Source organism: Gymnoscopelus microlampas, assembly GCF_963454915.1.
Source record: "Gymnoscopelus microlampas genome assembly, chromosome: 1".
Taxonomy (NCBI): Eukaryota; Metazoa; Chordata; class Actinopteri; order Myctophiformes; family Myctophidae; genus Gymnoscopelus; species Gymnoscopelus microlampas.
This window is the reverse complement of record NC_139962.1, coordinates 19,949,192-19,969,684: the sequence shown is the minus strand read 5'-3', so window position 1 is coordinate 19,969,684 and position 20,493 is coordinate 19,949,192. Positions and strand designations below refer to the sequence as shown.

At 41.9% G+C, this 20,493-nt stretch overlaps 1 protein-coding gene across 2 annotated transcripts in view; it reads right to left on the bottom strand.

The window, feature by feature from the left end:
• Positions 1 to 20,493, bottom strand: part of gpc5a (glypican 5a) — a 118,559-nt gene that overhangs the window by 76,946 nt on the left and 21,120 nt on the right. For both annotated transcript variants that reach the window (XM_084057973.1, XM_084057974.1), the window contains exons 3-7: positions 7,356 to 7,595; positions 6,659 to 6,879; positions 5,874 to 6,107; positions 3,725 to 3,858; positions 3,437 to 3,562 (exon numbers count right to left, since the gene is read on the bottom strand). In XM_084057973.1, the coding sequence (XP_083914099.1) occupies positions 3,437 to 3,562; positions 3,725 to 3,858; positions 5,874 to 6,107; positions 6,659 to 6,879; positions 7,356 to 7,595 (955 nt within the window). The remainder of the gene's footprint in view (positions 1 to 3,436; positions 3,563 to 3,724; positions 3,859 to 5,873; positions 6,108 to 6,658; positions 6,880 to 7,355; positions 7,596 to 20,493) is intronic.

The following is a 20,493-nucleotide window of genomic DNA, read 5'->3' as shown; positions in this document are numbered from 1 at the left end:
TCCTCAGCAGGAAGACAACAAGGATAAAGTAACCCATTCAATCTGGGAACGCATCGGTGTCATTTTTAGATTTCTTTGACTATTCAAAAATAGCAGCTATACAAGCTCATAGCATAGCTTGTAGATCTGCTATTTCTTTTGAAAAATCATGAACATTTGTGCAAATCTTTGAATATATAGTATTTTTTTTTTTTTAAAGCGAACATTTGTAACTCTGTAACTGTAAATATTTGCTTCTGGGGGTCTCTGGAACAAAGCATTTTGAGATGGGGGTCTACGGCCAAATACATACTGTATCTAAATACTGTTTTCTAAATCCAAAGTATGTTACTATATCAGTGGTGCTCCAACTTTTCCATGTCAAGGACCCCCAAAATGTATGTATTTGGCCGTGGACCCCCATCTCAAAATATGTTGCACTTGTTCCAGGGACCTCCAGAAGCACAGACCAGAGTTTGCTTTAATACACATATACAGTATATATATTCAAAGATTTTCACAAATTTTCCACGATCAAAAAATAAATAGCAGATCTACAAGCTCATAGCGAGCTTGTATATCTGCTATTTTTGAATAGCCAAAGAAAAAATTACACAGATTTGACACGTTCCCCGTCTTAATGGGTTAAGCAACGAGAACAACTGACATACTGGGTACTATCGTGTACTTATTTACACATAGTGTCATTATTTGCACATTATAGGTATTTGTGTACTGTGAATACTGTGGAACTTTGTTCTGGGGGGGATTCTGACATATTGTCTATGCCAGTGGTTCCCAAACCTTTTAGCTCTAGACCCAAAAGAGAAATTTGATGTCTCCCCAGGACACAAGCTAGAGAAAATAGCAGATCTACAAGCTCACCACGCATTGGCAATGCATGCGACGCATTGTGAGCTTGTAGATCAGCTATTTTCACTACTTCTTAAACATTTATTTTCTAATTTATGGAATTCTATGCTGTATGTTTCTGCTCTGTATGGATACAGTGTAGTGTCCCTTCTGATCGAAAATCTTTTTGGGGGCACGGTGGCGCAGTCGGTAGCGCTGTCGCCTCACAGCTAGAAGGTCCTGGGTTCGATTCCCGCCAGGGACGCTGTGGGCGCTGGGGGCGTGTTCTCTCCTCCACGTCATCGGCGCCCATACCCTAGGTGGGGTTGGTGAAAGGGCCTACTCTGTGTGGAGTTTGCATGTTCTCCCCGTGTCTCCTAGGGTAGTTAATACCCTCACAAAAACATGTAGTAATCCTGGTCACTATACTGCCTCCCCCTGGTCAGCCGAGGCGCCTGATGGAGGAGAAGGGAACTAGTAGGAATAACGTGTTCCTTCCACGCGCTATGTCCAACCAGGGAAACTCCCCCCTGTCGGGTGATAAGAAGCGGCCTGCTTGCTCCTCATGCATTGAAGGAGGCATGAGCTTCAGCTTGGGCTCTCCCTAGGCTGGCAGAGGGTAGGTAGTGCCCAGGATTACATAGGCAATTGGCACTGGGTGAAAAAATGTGGGTTACAAAATCGTGGGATAAAAAGAAAATCTTTTTTTAATAAAAACGTACTTTTAACCCAATAAGACCTGGAACGCATCTGTGTCATTTTTTTATTTGAGCTAAAAAGCATTATTTTACACTTTGACTATTCAAAAATAGCAGATATACAAGCTCATAGTGCGGCACCGAGTGCCGCACTATGAGCTTGTAGATCTGCTATTTTCGAAAAATCGTGAACATTTTTTAATATATATATAAGCCAACATTTATAACTCAAATCTTTGCTTCTGGGGGGTCCCTGGAACAAAATATTTTGAGATGGGGGCCCGCGGCCGATTACATATCATTGTGGGGGTCCTTGACATGAAAAGTTTGAGAACCACTGACATAGTAACATAAGTTTTTTTTAAAAAGGATCTAGAAGATGGCTCTCAGGTCTCTTCAGGTCTTAATGGATTAAATAGGGATGCCCTGATATATATCACACGTATCGGTATCGGACGATATTTGCCTCATTGACTGCCATCAGCATATCGGTTGACCTTCACCAATGGCAGTGGACAAAATGTATCTGTTGTTGTGACGCATCAATGCTGCACTATGTTGGTGTGTTGGTTATCTGCAGCCTACCAAGCTGCAGATTCTGATTAGATCCATTAGGTTATTTCTTTTCATAATGAAGATTAAATTATTTCCCTGACGTAAAAGGGGGAATGAACAAATAACAACAAAATCTAAATAATCAGCTACCGGACAAATTGTTAAACATCGGTATCAGCCATGAATTTTTGTATTGTGCATCCGCATCCCTACTATTAAGAACTGAATGCAAAACTAAAATACTCCACGTCACTTAGGGACAAAACAAAACCTTATTCGATTAATCGGAATAGTAATCGATAGAATAATCGCTAAGAAAATATGAAATACTTCATTGATTTTTTTTGCCAACAGTTGTGTAGTACAGTAAAATCCAGAGTGTTTGACTCTGAGAATCACTCTAAAATAAACACTCTAGATTTCACCCGGTATCGAGTAGAATAGTGTCCTGCAAATTCATCTGACTTTTGAGAGGGGCGGGAGTGACACTACAGACCTTGCCCACCCCCTCCTTCATATAACAGCTGTGAAAGCCATATCAATAGACCTGTCATCTTTTACTGGTGGACCCTAACCCAATATGGTGACTCCAAACCCCACTCACTTTGAAATATAGGCCCACCTGTCATTCCAACAGCGCTGACAGCAGCTGACACTTAGGAGGAAATACCACCGACTGAGGATATATGAGGAGGTCCTTGAGTGATGACAGCACAGGTAAAGCCAAATCTATGATCAGCCGCACCACGGTATCGCACAGAGAAAATAGCAGACCTACAAGTTCACAACGGGTCACATTCACGCCGCGTTGTGAGCTTGTGGGTCGTCTATTTTTGACGAGCAACACCGCCAAGCAACAAAGTATGAATCGCACAGAGATGCTGTGATGCAACGGATCACAGCCATCTAATACTATGAAAGAGGCTTGCTTGTCGGCTGCTCACACACTCATTTGTATCAAAGATCTATGGATGAATTCTCCATCAGTGTCAGCTAATTTGTGGTGGCAGGATATACGAGCAGGGGAATGTGTGTGTGCTTGTGTGTGTGTGTGTGTGTGTGTGTGTGTGTGTGTGTGTGTGTGTGTGTGTGTGTGTGTGTGTGTGCTTGTGTGTGTGTGTGTGTGTGTGTGTGTGTGTGTGTGTGTGTGTGTGTGTGTGTGTGTGTGGGTGTGTGGGTGTGTGTGTGTGTGTGTGTGTGTGTGTGTGTGTGTGTGTGTGTGTGTGTGTGTGTGTGTGTGTGTGTTGTTTTTTGAGTGTCTCTTAGACTAGTTATTAGCCTCAGTATGGGAGGTAAAGTGTAAAATTGTCTCTGCCAAAAAGTAACTGATGTTAAGTGTCTTCCAATCTAACCTCTTGACAATATCAGCTCCATTCCAGCAGGAGAGTCCATCCCCAGAGGCCAGCTCACTCACACACAGCTGATCTGACAGGCCGCCATAGTATGTACGGTAGAGGCGCAGACTGTTCAGAAACTCCCTGCAAAAGCACACACAACCAGCATTAAAGAATTAGAGGCTGCTGGTGCCATAATAAGCTGTTGATCTAATTTGAAAATTTGAAAATCAAATAAGCACAATAAGAGTCCCGCTCCCAACCCCACAATACCTGTGAAAGAGGGAACGTTTTTGCTCTACTTACTTCCTCTTGACAGCAAGGGAGTCCCCTGTCTCTGGGAGGGTAGCTTTAAGAGGGATGGATTCTCTGCGGATGCCATTCTGTACACTGACAGCCTGTGCGGGCTTTCTGGTTGGGGGTCCACACAATTTATGTACCTGTTACCCAAAAAGCACAAAGGAAAGAAACATCAGAATTTAGTTTTATGGGACAGCAATAAGTGTGGTCTCACACGTCGTATTTAATCTCTGCCTTATGGTTGGAGGGTGAGTCACAGATCTGTTTCACCAAAGTTAGGCCAACGTGTGTCATCATCTAAATGATATGAACGGCACCCTATATTCAGCGGTCCAAGTAGTAGTGAGAGTGGCCATCCACTAGATGGAGCTACAGAGCCAAAGTACATTATCAGTGCAGCAAAGATTGAGCAGTAGTCCTTTCCTGAGCAGACAAGACAGCTGTTTTATGATGATCTATGAATTGTGCAATAAATAGCACATTATAAAGAATGAATTCTCAAGTATTTTATGCCATTTTATGTGGTATACATTTAATCAGATATTCTAGACTATAGTTGGAAATGCTAAATATAAACAAATAATTCTATTTAGGTCTATAGACAAGACTTAATTTAAATAAACTAGACCGGTGCCCGTTCGGTACCGGCCTACTCGGGAACGATGCAAGTTGGGAACGATGCAAATGCCTGCCGCACCCTTTAGTGCCTATATAGAAATTCCTTGTGCAGTGGTAAATGTCTGTGGAGAATGTGTGGAGAATGTCTGAAGAGTGCGAGCTGACTGTAAAAAGTGGACTGACTAACAAATCAAAATAATGGCAGGTGTGGAGAATTCGACAGGTGTGGGGAATTTGCCAAATCAAGCTTAGACTGTGGTTGCCATGGCAATCAATTGGCTTATTTGGGCCACTGCCAGAGTCTAAATGTACAATGGGCGTATCAGCGGTTCTGGACAACCGCCTATCCGACAAACTTGACGCCGGATTTGAAGTCGGTCGGTCGATCGAACGGTTCTCTAGATACATGAACTACAGATGTACGTACAGAGAGTTCGCACACTTATTGGAAGATGAGGCCAAGAAGAGAGTGGATGAGCCATAGAACTGGATTTGGATAGAACCACTGACTGTAATAAACTGCAAACAAATGCATATACTGTATACACAGACCATTATGTTCCTTGTGAGCGTGATGACCAGGGTTTGAATCTGAATGCCCCCCCCCCCCCCCCCCCCCCCCAAAAAAAACAAATCCAAACATTTTCCAGGCCTGCAAAACTGTTTTTTTCTGATTTCAAAATATTTCCAGGAATTTCATGCCCGTGGGAACCCTGTTGAGTCATAGTGACAGGGCCTATGGGTGTATCGGGTTTGTTTATGGTTACGTCTGAGTCATAATGATGGGACGGTGCTCTGCCGGCAGATCCCTCCCATACCCAATTTTGATATAGGATATATATATTTAAATATATATATACCTCACCCTATAAAATATTATGTGTCATAATTCTCACCTAAGCGTGCATCTGAAAATCACCAGCATTCACCATATAGACCACTGTTTTAGGTGTCAACCTTTTTGTTTTGTTTTTCTGCCCAAACATCTACTGAGAATCATAATACCTTATGTAGTCCACAAAGCCCACAACACTGTATTGCTCAGGTTCACAACACCATAGCAATTCCATAACCAACATTTTACCCTGTAGGCGAATTACCAAGTCAGACAGTACATGGAATGACTGTTCTATCCATCTGCAGTTTTGTGGAATGAGCAATGCACAATCTTTGCTGCAGACTGGGTCTGGATGCGAGTCCTGCTCTGGCTGGTAGCTTGACCACTGAGTCTCTGACTGGCTTTGAGCTTCCCACAGGGATGTATTTATGGAGAGCCCTAGTCTGCTCGAGTTTAGTCAGCCAGTTGTTGTGTGATACATGCAATTTCAAGCCATTTATGCATGGACACTACACCACATACCTCTCTGACAGTATGGAATGGACATATCACCACTTGAACTGCTGGCCTACACAGTGCTTTATTCCCACAATGACACATTTTATCTGCCAACAAACAGAGACTAAATACAAAGTCTCCCTCCACATCAATATTTAACAAACGACAAAAAACTGCAACTCTGAATATGAAACATTTGACCTGTGCTGAGAGGCGGGGCCCATTCTTCTGAGCATGTGCAACGGCGTCATGAAGCAGCATGTGAACTCCCAGAAGCACTTGCTCTAAGTCGTGTGCTCCCTGCATTCGCGCCGACAAGCCTTCCAGTGAGCGGACGAACTCTCTCCAGTGGGCGTCAATCTCTGCCATGCTTGCCAGACAGCCACGCATGACATTGAGGCAGTAGCCCATGCAGGGCTTAGACTGGGTTAGGCCCTGTGTGGACAAAAAATCACAGTATAGGGAGGTTTCCTGTTAGTAAACATGAGAGGAATATGACCGCGCAGCTGCGGGGGGAAGCCTATGGGTGCGTTTGGAAATTCCGCACCGGAGCACACTCGCCTATTAGTTTGTATTGGCCAGTGCGCTCACTGCCGCTCAGGGCTGTATTTTCGAACGCGCCTTACCTTACCTTACCCCCAGGCATGCGCAGATTGCCCATCAAAATATCTTGTTCCAGGGACCCCCAGAGGCAACGATTCGGGTTAAAAATGTTCGCTTTAAAGAATATATATATTCAAAGATTTGCACACGTTTTCACGATTTTTCAAAAATAGCAGATCTACAAGCTCGTAGCGCGGCACTCGGTGCCGCGCTATGAGCTTGTATATCTGCTATTTTTGAATAGCCTAAAGTGTAAAATAATGCTTTTTAGCTCAAATCTAAAAATGACACAGTTCCAGGTCTCAATGGGTTAAACGGGGAAAACCTGGTAATATTTTTTATTCGTTATCATACAGAATGCATGTGACACCATGTCTTCATACCTGGCAGTGAGGACAATACTGCATCTTGAGCAGGGCACGCCTGCACTCACGGCTGAACTGCAGGTGGTCCGTGGTGTTGATAACCTCGATGCCAAGGTGCAGCGACTGCAGCAGGAGCTTCCCCGAAACTCCGGAACGAGCGATTTGATTGGCCAGGATGCCGGGCGTTGCGCCGAAGGGCTTCAAGTCGCGGCTTGACGACCGTACGCATTCCGCATAACCTGGTGCAGTGGTGGGAAAAGTACTCAAATTCTTTAATTTAGTAGAAGTACCAACACTGCAATATACTTTTACAATAACAGTCCAGAATAAAAAAGGTACTTGAGTAAAAGTACAAAAGTGTTGGCATCAAAATGTACTTAAAGTACCAAAAGTAAAAGTACTAAAATGTATGAAAATAGCAGATCTACAAGCTCACAATGATCTTGCAGATCGTCTATTTTCAAATAGCCTAAGTATAAAATGGGGCTGAAGTGGTTAATGTATGTTTCATGATATCATAATTTATATCTGAAAAGCAACTAGTAACTAAAGTTTTTAAATAATTGTAGTGGAGTAAAAGTACAATATTTTGCCTCTGAGATGTAGTGGAGTAGAAGTCAAAGTATTGGAAATGGGAAATACTCAAGTAAAAGTACAAATACCTCAACATTTTACTTAAGTACATTACTTCGTTACTTTACTTTACACCACTGACCTGGTGCGATGTCAGTCAGGCCGGGGTTGATCAGGTGGTTGTAGACCAATGGAAAGAGAGCGCCGAAGAACCGCTGCACCAGGTCGTCCATGCTGAGCTCCGAACCCAGCAGAAAGAGACTGATGTCGGTGAACAGCTCCCGCACGGGGCCCGAGGCCTGACCCGCCATGTGACGGTAGGACTCCTGGAGGAGGGCGTTGGTGTGATTCTCTGCCCTCTTCATCAGAAGCTCAAAGGTATCTGTGGAGCAGGGGGAGTGGAAGGGGGATTGGGGCATCAATGGGGTGCTTAGACAATTGGTTCTCAAAGTGGGGTCCAGGGGTACTTGAGGGGGGTTCCAGGGGGTACCCAGCTAAATGATGGACAGGAACCAAATGGACCCTTATGGGTCTGTAACTCTGAGAGTGTACTAATGGAACCAAATGGACCCCTAACGGGTCCATTTGGTTCCATTTGTACACTCTCAGAGTTAAATTAACATTGATTTTACAATATGAATTGGGGTCCCAGAGGTATAAATGCCATTAAATGGGGGTCTGTAGCCCTAATGCATGTCAAACTGGGGGTCCTTGAAATTAAAATGGATTAGAATCACTGCTAGAGCCGTAAAAAATCTTCTCTTATGGGGGTCCCTGGCATATCTTTTGAAATGGGGGTCCGCGGGCTAATAAGTGTCAATTTGGGGGTCCTTGACATGAAAAAGTTTGAGAACCACTGGCTTAGACTACTGGAATGTATTCTCTCCATTGCTTACTACTTGAGAGAGAGAGAGAAGAAAGAGAAGAGAAGAGAAGAGAAGAGAAGAGAAGAGAAGAGAAGAGAAGAGAAGAGAAGAGAAGAGAAGAGAAGAGAAGAGAAGAGAAGAGAAGAGAAGAGAAGAGAAGAGAAAAGAAGAGAAGAGAAGAGAAGAGAAGAGAAGAGAAGAGAAGAGAAGAGAAGAGAAGAGAAGAGAAGAGAAGAGAAGCCTGCAGCCCCCTGTGTTGCGCCTGCTGTGGAGGAGATGGAAAGGAGAAATTGCCTGTAGCGAATCCTGACATCTTCATTCCCAGCCAGCATGGGCAGGGGAGAGGGCTGCAGATGCTATGAAAAGAGGGTCTGGAGAGAGAAAAGGCTGGGAGACAGATGAGAAAGGAGATGGAGATAAACCGGCCTTCGCACAGTCAGTCTTCACAGGAAAGCACATTCGCCCAGTCAACCCCTCTGCTCTCTTGTTATGTGTGCCTTGCCGGTGCGTTCACATCCACACAAACACTTAGCTTTCCCAAAAAGAGAGCTTCACTTTCAAGTTCAACATCCAACAAATGCACTCTTGAGGGAAGGCTCAAGCTATTACTAACAACTTAAAATGAGTCAGCCTGGCATGTTTTTGCGGGCCTGCATTTGACACAAAAAAGGCAGACTGCTTATGAAGATGTTTTTGTGTGAATATCAGGTAAAAGGAAAAAAGATACAGGCAACTGCATCAGCCACATAAGGCGCACAAGCATATTTCCACAGGATTGTATATTCACCTCTATAGGCAATATCCGGCTCTGTGTGTGGGTGTGCATGTCTGTGTGCACGTGCACAAAAACCAGTGGAGGATAAACATTCAGCAGCAGGCATCGTTAATGTTCACAGCAGGACTATGAAAGCTACTCTGAGGCAGGATCAGAAAATATATTCCCACTGGCCACCAGCAAATCTGGACCAAGTGTAAAGCTGATTTGGGATGGAGATTAGACGACAGAATGTTGGAATAGACATGATGAACATTCCTCTCAGAGTGACCTGCTACAATGCACTTCTCTTCTCACTTTTTAAATACCATACACAATACTTATATTTGATACTTTTCACTCTTACCTGTTGCTCACATACATAGTACTTCTATGTGTCTGAGAGCAATGGACCAAGTAAAACTCCTTGTATACTGGCCAATAAACGGATTCTAATTAATGCCCAGTGTCATTTCGTTAACATAGGGGTTAAACGAAATACTGTAAATGAGTTTGTTTAGCTACATTATGGTGACCAGGTTTGCCATAGTATTATCCTGGGGGGGGGGGGGGGGCAACTAGCCTGGTAAACCCACCCTCCCTCCGGAAATCTAGGGGAGGGGTTTACCAGGCTAGGGGACAACTGCATCGTAATAGCACAAAACAGAATGTCTCATGCATTTTCTTCTGCAGTGTTAAAACCAAAAGCCGGCAATTCCCACACCATCATGTGCTTGTCATGGGTTGTAGGGCAGTGGCCAGGGTGAAAGCTCAGAGCCGCCTATAGGGGGGTCTGAGGAGGGGCGCCACTCAGTAGGGGGTTTAAGATGTTGAGAACTGCATATTATGCAGTAAAATACAGAGTATTAATTAACCCATTAAGACCTGAAGCCGATTCTACAAAATGTCTTCTAAATCCCAATAGTTTTCTAAAAAAACGTATGTTGCTAAGTGGTTCTCAAAATTATATATATTTGGCCGCGGACCCCCCATTTCAAAATATTTGGTTCCAGGGACCCTCCAGAAGCAAAGATTTGAGTAAAAAAATGGTCGCTTCAAAAAAATATATATATATATTCACAGATTTGCACATATTTTCACAATTTTTTAAAGATAGCAGATCTACAAGCTCGTAGCGCAGCACTCGTGCCGCGCTATGAGCTTGTATATCTGCTATTTTCGAATAGCCGAAGTGTAAAATAATATATTTTTTAGCTAAAATCAAAAAATTACACAGATGCGTTCCCGGTCTTAATGGGTTAAACTATGAATGTGTAAAAATAGACCCATGAGGGGAAAATTATAAATGAAATTGACACTCCAGATTTTACAGTGTATGCAGTGACTCGGAGAGATTGACCGTGACCGAATGCCCCCCTGGTGAGGGGATCTCGAATAGCTAGATCTCGAAGGCTCAACAGAGGATAGTTTGGCATGCCTGCAGGCAGTCCACCTCAAGCAGACAGAACTTTACACACCAAGGCACCAGCAGGAGAGACAATATTGTGTCCTCCAACAGAGCAATACCTGGTAAATATTAAATAAAATACAAATATGTCCTTTTGATGGAGAGTGTCCAAGAGTAGGGGGATGATTAGGGAGTGAGAGAAACATTTAGGAATAGAGAATAGATAGAAACCACACTGAAATAGTCACAGGCACAAGAGAAACAAACCACTACCGCCTAAAGAACAGTTGGCAACACAAAGACAGACAGAAAAATAAGTGAGATGACAAATAAGCTACATGCAGTGGTGGAAAAAGTACTACATTCTTTTACTTAAGAATGTAGTACTGCAATGTAGAAATACTCAAGTAACAAGTAAAAGTCCGGAATTCAAAATTTACTTGAGTAAAAGTACAATAGTATTGGTATCAAAAGGTACTTAAAGTACCAAAAGTAATACATTATGCAGAAGGTCCCATTTCCCAAGCTTTCAAATGTATAAATGTATTGAAAATAGCCGAACTACAAGCTCACAATTCGCGACGCATTGTGAGCTTGTAGATCGGCTATTTTCAAATGGCCGAAATGTATATAGGGGCTGAAGTGGTTAATGTATGTTTTGTAATAATAATCAAAATCTACAAAGTAACTAGTAACTAATGTTTTCAAATAATTGCAGTACAATATTTACCTCTGAGATGTAGTGGAGTAGAGGTAAAAATACTGAAAATTGGAAATACTCGAGTAAAGTAAAAAATATACCTCAGAATTGTACTTCAGTACAGTACTTGAGTAAATGTTCTTAGCTACTTTACAACACTACATGGATGGATTTCAACCATTGGATGTGTGTGAACATTACAGGGGGAGTGAGGGGTCACACAGGGATTACGGTGCGTGCTTCTAGGGTGGTTTGCCTTTGTGGAAGTAAATTAATCCCAACTGTCAAACTGCACAAAGAATAATTGGGTGATAACCACTTTTTTTTACTGTTTCGTTATGTATTTGTTCCCTTTGCATTCTCTTTTGAAGTAAAATATCATGAAGTCACCGGCAGAGTTTGGTTAACAACAACAGACAAAAAAATAATCATCAGGAGTGTAAGAAAGGGTAAAAAAAAATCTTTACTGGTATGAATTGGCTGCCACACAAACCAGTAGCCATCACACCTACTTCATATCAGAAGGAAACGGAAAGAGAACAATAGTTCTGCTGTCTTAAAGGTTTCATGACGTTCAGTTTTACCACACATTAAATGGTCCTAATTGTCATGGTCCTTCAAACGTGTATAGAAAGTTTTAACAAAAAAGTCCACTCCATTGATCCATGGCAGGTGTTTTTCTCTCACATTTCTAAAGCCTTTTCAACTGCAATGAAACCGCAGGCAAAGAAGAAATCTTTGCCTGCGGGTGTCGCTGGTGAGGGATTTTGCCTGTCAATCATCGCCTCTGCTCCGCCCCCCCAAAGGAAAGCATAGGGGCGAGGAGGAGAGTGGGCGGGATTAATCGACAGTGACCTCACTGTCGAAGGGCCAAGCTCAGATTACTTTTCAGCCTAATTATTCAGAAACCCCAGACCACAGAAAATCCACTGAATGTTCAAAGTTCAGACTTTTTGGGTGTAATTGAGGTCATAAAACCCCCCAAAAAAACATAAAAAATAAAAAAAATATGAAAATTAATGTCATAGAACCTTTAAAGCAGTGGTTCTCAAAGTGGGATCCAGGGACCCCCAAGGGGTCCTTGAGGGGGTTCCAGGGTCCCCAGCTAAATCTGTTTATATAGCATCAAACCAGTGCAACCACATTAGCCGTATTATACACCAGCTATTTCAAAATAGCTGCTCTACAAGCTCACAAGTTGTAAGCTTCTAGATCTGCTATTTAAAAAAGACACATTTTGGAATATTTTTTTTAAACATTTTAGCTACACAAATCTTGTACGGGAGTCCCTGGCTCAAAATATTTTCAGATGGGGGTCTGCACCCAAATACACATTAATATCTGGGTCCTTGACATGAACAGTTTTGAGAACAACTCACAGTGTACTTGACATTACTGCCAACCATTTTCCAAAGCATTCTGTCTGTGGTTTGTTAGAGTTCCGAGGAAGCCACTGGAATCCATTCATTTCAGTTCTGAAACTTGTTTGAGATAGATAGACATCTATCTCAACATAGAGAGAACATGGAGACTCATGTTACTGAACAAACACTCTATAGCAATGATTACCATCAGAATATAGAGCTATTTAACATGTATTTTAACCAAAGAAAATCACTTACCCTACCCTACATATTATAATGTACGATACTAGAAGGTCGGGGCGCTGCGCGCCCCTCCCCCCTATCCGCTGCGCGGTGCTTTGTGTTTGTTGGTCTCTATAATATATAAAGCCATAATAGGAGATTCCCAATGGAGCTATGCCCAAATATGGAGTGTGTTGTCTGACCTCACTTGGGTCTCGTTGGGCGGTGGTCGGCGATGACGCTAAGGAACAACATGGCCGACTGTAATGTTGTGAGTTTGTGTTGGCCGCAATTAATTATGCTGCGAGGGGGCAGATGTGTGCTGAGCAGTATGAAGTGGCCTACAGACTGCGCGTAGTAATTCTGCACGTTGTGGCGTGTCTTGTTAGTGACATTGATATGTTGTTTTTGTGTTTAGTCCCACACAGTGGCAGGTTTTTTTGGGGGGTTTTGGGTTTAGAAATGTATATATATATATTATATACTAGAGGGTCGGGGCGCTGCGCGCCCCTCCCCCCTAGCCGCTGCGCGGGGCTTTGTGTTTGTTGGTCTCTATAATATATAAAGCCATAATAGGAGATGTTCCCAATGGAGCTATGCCCAAATATGGAGTGTGTTGTCTGACCTCACTTGGGTCTCGTTGGGCGGTTATATAAAGCCATAATAGGAGATGTTCCCAATGGAGCTATGCCCAAATATGGAGTGTGTTGTCTGACCTCACTTGGGTCTGGTTGGGCGGTGGTCGGCGATGACGCTAAGGAACAACATGGCCGACTGTAATGTTGTGAGTTTGTGTTGGCCGCAATTAATTATGCTGCGAGGGGGCAGATGTGTGCTGAGCAGTATGAAGTGGCCTACAGACTGCGCGTAGTAATTCTGCACGTTGTGGCGTGTCTTGTTAGTGACATTGATATGTTGTTTTTGTGTTTAGTCCCACACAGTGGCAGGTTTTTTTGGGGGGTTTTGGGTTTAGAAATGTATATATAGATAGATATAGATAGATAGATAGATAGATAGATAGATAGATAGATAGATAGATAGATAGATAGATAGATAGATATGACTGAACCTGTGATTAGACAGTGATATGTATCGATGCTGGTATGGTACTTTGTGCATTAATGGAGGAACACCAACATGAAGATCAGTTAGCTGTCTCAGCAGTATTAATAAATTACTTTGCACCAAAAGAGGAAGTGTGGAGGTAAATAGCTTGCAGACTTGCACCAGCAGTCAGACCCCAGGGTGAGCCTCAGGACATATAGAGAAAAAGAGAAAGATACAGAAGGTGGGGGTGGGAGATGAACAAAGGTACTAGATGAGGACACAGTGAAGTGTATCACAGTACTTACAACCAAAAACTCTTAATCTCATTGTTTTTAAGTGAGCCAAACATTCCTCTTTAATTCTACCCAAAAGACGACTCTTAGAAGTAAACCATGCTGTATCCAATTTAATCGTAATTTTCACCTTAAAAGCCACCACCCAGCTTAGAGTGGTAGAGATAGGCGGTTGTTGTCTGTAGCTGACAGCTGAAATCAGCTTGATATTTGAGTATACCCCCTATACAAGAAGTGACTGCATATTGTCATTAAGATTATCATACTTTTGGACAGTGTTGTTGGCATGTTGTGGACCCCCGGTTGATCGATGCATGGCCGAAGACGTTGGTTTGGTGGGTCCACAATATTCAACAAAATTCCTCAAAGAATTCCTCGTAGACTAATCTGAAAGCTGAACCCATATATTAAGCATATTTGTCTCCCCAGTTGGGCGAGGGTGCAGCAGGCTGTAACCAACAAAGCTACGGCGCTCCAAGCCCTTAAATGACTACACGAAGAGCAAAATACAACAAAGATGATGCAGTCTCACTTAATGTTAAAATTGTCCTTTGTCACAATAGTTCATTTCATTTTTCTAATAAAATATTCCTAAATAAATGACTGTTATAACACTAGAGGTTTATGGATGTATTATCATTTCACTGTAATTTCATTGTATAGTAAAGCCTGGATGGGATTATTATTACTGTGGTTACGTTCACTGGCGTAATTTGGTGATTTGGGTACTGTGCAGGTCAAAGTCATTTGTGACTATGAATTAGAAATAGTTGTGTGGTCTAATCTTGAAAACTAGCTCATACAATCTTATGGCTGTGTATTCAAGTGTTCAAATGCCCCAAATAAATGAGTTGGTTAGTTAGTTTTCCTTGCATTCTAGTGTGTACTGTAGTTTTTTTAAGCAAAAGTAGCTAACCAATCACCAGTCATGTGATTTGCTACTTTACTACAGTACACTTTAAACTAATACTAGGACCACTACAGAAAATTGCAGATGAACATTTCATTCCAGGAATTCACATTATAGACCCTACCACTGACTATGCCTAACCTATTGCCCACAATTCTGCACATTGCTCATACACGGTCAAGCCATATGTTTATCCTTTATCCAACACAGCAGACTAAAGAATAACTGTTGGTCTTGCTAGGTAGCTGAATGTCCTCTTTTGCAACCAGGTAATTGTCTCACACGTGTGTTTGTGTGTCTCTGTTCTGCCATCTTTACTTAGATATAGTAAAGATATAGTATGACAAAAAGAAATACAGGAAACTGTTTACTACAGTTGCTCTCATACAGATGAGATGATGAGCAGGGTGGGCAGTGCTAAGAAGTAGTAGTATATGGACTTAAGGCTCCAGTGGCATTACCTGCAGCTGTCCCTGAGAAGGAGCAGTGTTACTAGGATCATATTGTGTGACAGTATTCTTGCCACAGTAATACCAGGAACCCCAATGGAAACATGAGTCTAGGCCGCAAGGACTTATTTGGACGTACCTTTTAGACAAAGTGTTTTGACTGTACTTGTACTGTTTTTTACATTTCTGCCTGATAAAAATATTCAATCAATCAATTGCTCAATGCATCTGGGAAGTATTGAGTCTCTCTCTGTAAGAGTATGTATGGTCTTGGCATGCTCTATAAGTAAAGTCTCTTGAGACAACTTGTTGTGAGTGCCACTGTATAAATTAAATGTATGATGAATTTAAAAGAATTGAGGTCCTGCAGGCTGCTTCTTATCCTTATTGATGGGTTCAGTGATGTCTACTATACACCCCTCATGAAGAGCTGTCCAACCATAGAAGCATCTGTTCTCTGTCGACAGCTCACTGACACTGGCTCATCAGGGAAATTTGTGTTTGTGCGTACGTGGGTGCGTGCGTGCCTGTTGGTTGGTTGGTGAAAATATATAAAAACTGAAATGATATAAAAATAGCCAACATTAGAAAATCCATTAAAGACGTTGAGCATTTAAACGGTTACATTGTGACTTCATTTCCCGGAACAATGACATCTGAACCAATTTGTCTGGAGAGATGATCCTAAAATGCAATTGTTAAGGGACTACCTAAAACATCTATGGCTTTCAATTAGGGAGACAGTATCAATCACACTAAAAGGGTCTTCTAGTATATACATCAATCTACAACCCCCTAACCCCATTACATGGTACAATGCTAGATCATACCTAATAAACTGACAGCTGATGTTTTAGTGCTTGGAATCTTGGCCATAATTCAGACGTATTAGGTAATTTTATAACAATCCCAAAGCCCTTTCGATTTCATTCTACAGTAGCTGAGCATTCCACTCCATGTCTAAAAGGCTTTTCAATCCTCTCCAATTGTCTTCCTTTCTTCCTTAATTGCCTCAGCTCTCATTTTCCATACTGAAGGATGATCCAGTTAACTAACCGAAGCAATTCATCCAGTGGTGAGTTATGGTAAGGTCAAGGCTTCTGGTAATAAGCAAATAAATGGAAAAAGGAACATTCTCTTGATTCATGTCCCAGTTTAGATGCACTCTTCGAAGACAGGCGTGGAATACTGTTTTTTTCCACCAGAGGGCGACATCTTTCGTTGTAGCATGGTTGTATTTAGTGGCGCATTCATGTGAAGTATTGATGTGGACTAGGACTATAAATAGTACATTGATCAGTGTGAGGCATAACTTTTCTTCATGCATTCTGTAAATACATAGATCCTCACACAAACAAAGTTTTGTGTGGCAGAGTGGCACTTACAATTTCCAACATAGAAATGTCAGCTTAAACGATTCATGTAGGTTTAACCTTTGTCATAAAAGTTTCACTCATGTATGTGGCTTTAATCAACTGATATCCTACTACAATGTGTTTTTTGGGTGTAAAGGTGGATCGGCACAACATACATTTCCTTTCTGTAAAGTGGCAGAGTGTGGCCATCCACTGTCATTGTAAAAGGAAGTTGTCATTAATCATTAAGGCATTAGGTAAATAACCAGTTTAAATTGTTAGGAAGCTGCAAAACGTAGGCCATAACACATCACTAACCAACACTGAGGATTTTCCTACGATCAGATCTCTACATGGATTTATTTGTTAAAGCCTCCAAGCTTTACCTGCACATAGCCTATTCTGCTCGTTCTGCATTCCCAGACTGTTCCCATCTGTGAGTGATCTGCGTGTGTGTGTGTGTGTGTGTGTGTGTGTGTGTGTGTGTGTGTGTGTGTGTGTGTGTGTGTGTGTGTGTGTGTGTGTGTGTGTGTGTGTGTGTGTGTGTGTGTGTGTGTGTGTGTGTGTGTGTGTGTGTGTGTGTGTGTGTGTGCGTACGTGCGTGCGTGCGTGCGTGTGTGTGCTCACTTGCGCACACATGGTCGCTTGTATGTATGCTTGTTGAAACATATGAGGGAGATATGTGTCACTGAGGCATTGGGTCAGTCAGCAGCTTGACTGAGCAAATGAGAAGGTGAATATTTAGCTGAAGGCCCCTTCAAATAGACAGCAAAGTATCACGAGTGAGTCTCTCTCTCTCTCCCTCTCTCTCTCTCTCTCAGAGAGAGAGAGAGAGAGAGAGAGAGAGAGAGAGAGAGAGAGAGAGAGGGGGGAGGGTATTTCACTCACGTAATAACCCGGCCAATGCTGGGTACCGAAACCTGAACATTATGATTGATGCGTCGCAAAGTGATGCATTGTCAGTGCAATAACCCCGGCAACACTGTGCAAGCTGATTTCTGCTTGTAACATATACAAGCAGAGGCTTGTATATTACAAGCAGAGGGAGGGATGAAAACTTTAAGAGAGCTTGTTGAGATGCACATGGCAAGAACACTATAATGTGTTTGATGTCATTAAAAACCTAAAAACCTTTGGTGCTTCTGTACTTGCAGGTTCAAAGCATTCTGATGCCAACAAGTCAACCTCAGAGGAACGCAAACATGGCTTTTATTAACGTGATTCATCTGCTTTGAATGGCTGTGAACCACAAGAGAGATCCATCCAGTGACATCTGATAGGCCACAGAAAACAGTCTGCATCTACAGACAGAATGAGTCAGGGCCTCTATGACTTCAATCACACAATGGAAGTCAGTTCTTCACAGGATGGTATGGAAGGTATAGTCACCAACCAAGTATGCTGTACACCAGAGGAGGAACACACAGTGAGTCAGCCCACACTTCATTGTTTCTTGTTTTTAAATAAAGAAGGCTCTTCGTTGTGTCAAACTGAAGCCGAATTTGTACTATGTAGTGTGTTATTTTCTTTCCAGTTGTATACGGAGCATTTGAATAGGGGTACAGCGTCTCTCTAGAATTAAAACCCTTCCTCTGACATATTTCATAGACTAATACAGTGTATTTGAACTAAGCTGTTTATCCCCTAGTATTTGAGTATTTGACTGTTTATGTTAAGATTTGATGATATTATGATGATTTGACTCTGGCAAAATCCTCTCTATTTTGTCTCCTAAATACTCATTTAGTCTTGTTTTGTTTTCTTTCTATACTAATGTATTTTTCCTACTTATGTATTTTTACATATTTAAAAACATCACTGCATATCTGTTACCATATGTTTAATTTTATTTAGCTGCTATTTTATCTGCCTCATACCATTGTCTTTTTTAAATATCTGACCTGCTTATATTTATATATCTCACTGCACTCATATCAGTGATATTTCAATATTGTTCTTTCCTTCTATTTCTATTCTTCTTCCCTTTAAGGAAAACTGCGAAAGATGGGAGCTTTTTTTTTACAAAAGAGAAAAGATAACTAATAATCTGTTTTATGTATTACCTTAATATTCCTGTAAACTTGTGATGTAACAATTAGGTTGAATTTGAAGTTGAAGTCCCAACTTCTCTATAAGTACTTTGCATGTCCCCTACACAGTACACACCCTGAAGAAGACATATTTTATCATAACAAGGCTATAAGTGTGTGACTGCTACATTTGTATCAGCATAAGACTAAGCTAAAAGAATGGCTGACCTCGAAATCCAAGTGAGCATAGTTTAATTCCTTGAACACCTTGGTTGGTGGTAATAAATTAGGGTAATCTTGTGAATTTGATTGGCATTAAATAGGTATATTTTAGCTCATGGCATGACTGTGCCAACTTGGAGCTGGGTCAGAGACTGAGTTAGCCTAACAGCCCATTAACAAACTCACATATCTGTATGTAAAAAGAAAAAAGAAACCTTTTACAGCATGTATGAGAGGCAGCGATAGGCGATGCTACAGACAGTCATAATGCCTTTTTTATCATCACTAATTATTATGTATGTGAATAGCCCTTTCTCTTCCTACTTATGGCATAGGCTTGTGTTTGAGACGTGAGAGAAAGTGTTCACATCTGAAAAATTTAAGCAAACGTCATTTTACAGCTGTGCTTGATTAAAGAAATCTTTGGCCAGGTGATAGTCTCAAGACGAATATTGTACTATGTTCATGCTATTGCTATGCTAGAGAGTATCACACAACAAGGGAGAAAGAGAGAAAAATAGAGAAAGAAAATATCAAGAAAAGGTAGAAGAGGAGACAGACACATAGAATGACCATTTTGAACTTATGTCATACTCAGGTTCCCAACCTGGCGACAAAATGACCACCATGTCTGGACATGCTGAATGGGGTGGTGTTGGTAGGCGGTGAGAAAAGCAGCCTGCTGTCCACACACAAACAGCTTCTGAAAGCACGGTGCACGATGAACCATTTCTAAACACTATGCCTACCTGACTACAACTGCCCCTTCACAGACCGGATGACATAAGGAAGGAACAGACATACAGAAAAACAAGGGTGGGGGGCATATTAAATAAGAATTTACTGCATCATTGTTTTCTGTCTCCTGTGAATTATGAGTTATATACTGCAATCTAATCTCCATGATGCATGTGCATGTTTGTATTATGTGTATTTGCATGGGCATGTCATTGCATGTTACCGCATGTGCATGTATGCAATGTCTGTAGCTGCTACTCCTGTTGTTGCTCATTTAGCTTTACATGTTTACATCACTAATGCATGAAGTCTGTTATTTTTTGGGGTATTCAGGTGGGGTGGGAGCGGCCAGTTTCAGGAGAGCTTATGTTTTGTTTTGTTTTTGTTTTGTCAAGTTTGTTTTGTCCTGTTTATGTACAGTATGCATGGATGTATCTGTTGTACTGTTTTGTCTATTGTAATTCTCTGTATTTCTGTCATAAGGACCCTCTCTAAAATGAGATGACACATCTCAAGGGGTTATCCTTCTAATAAAGGTACTATATATATGCACTTGTGGCCAAACACGCACGCACACGGGCGCGCGGGCGCACACACACACACACACACACACACACACACACACACACACACACACACACACACACACACACACACACACACACACACACACACACACACACACACACACACACACACACACACACACACACACACACACCCCACACACACACACACACACACACACACACACACACACACACTCTGGTAACCAGTGCTGGTTTAGCATCAGAGTGAGTATGAAAGACCCCCTGTTTGTACCTGCCGGCTCTGATCTAATGTGTAAATCAGCCAGTGGTCAACAAGTGAGACTGTGTGTGTGCTCGCGTGTATGTTTGTGTTTGTGTCTCTGTGTGCGCGT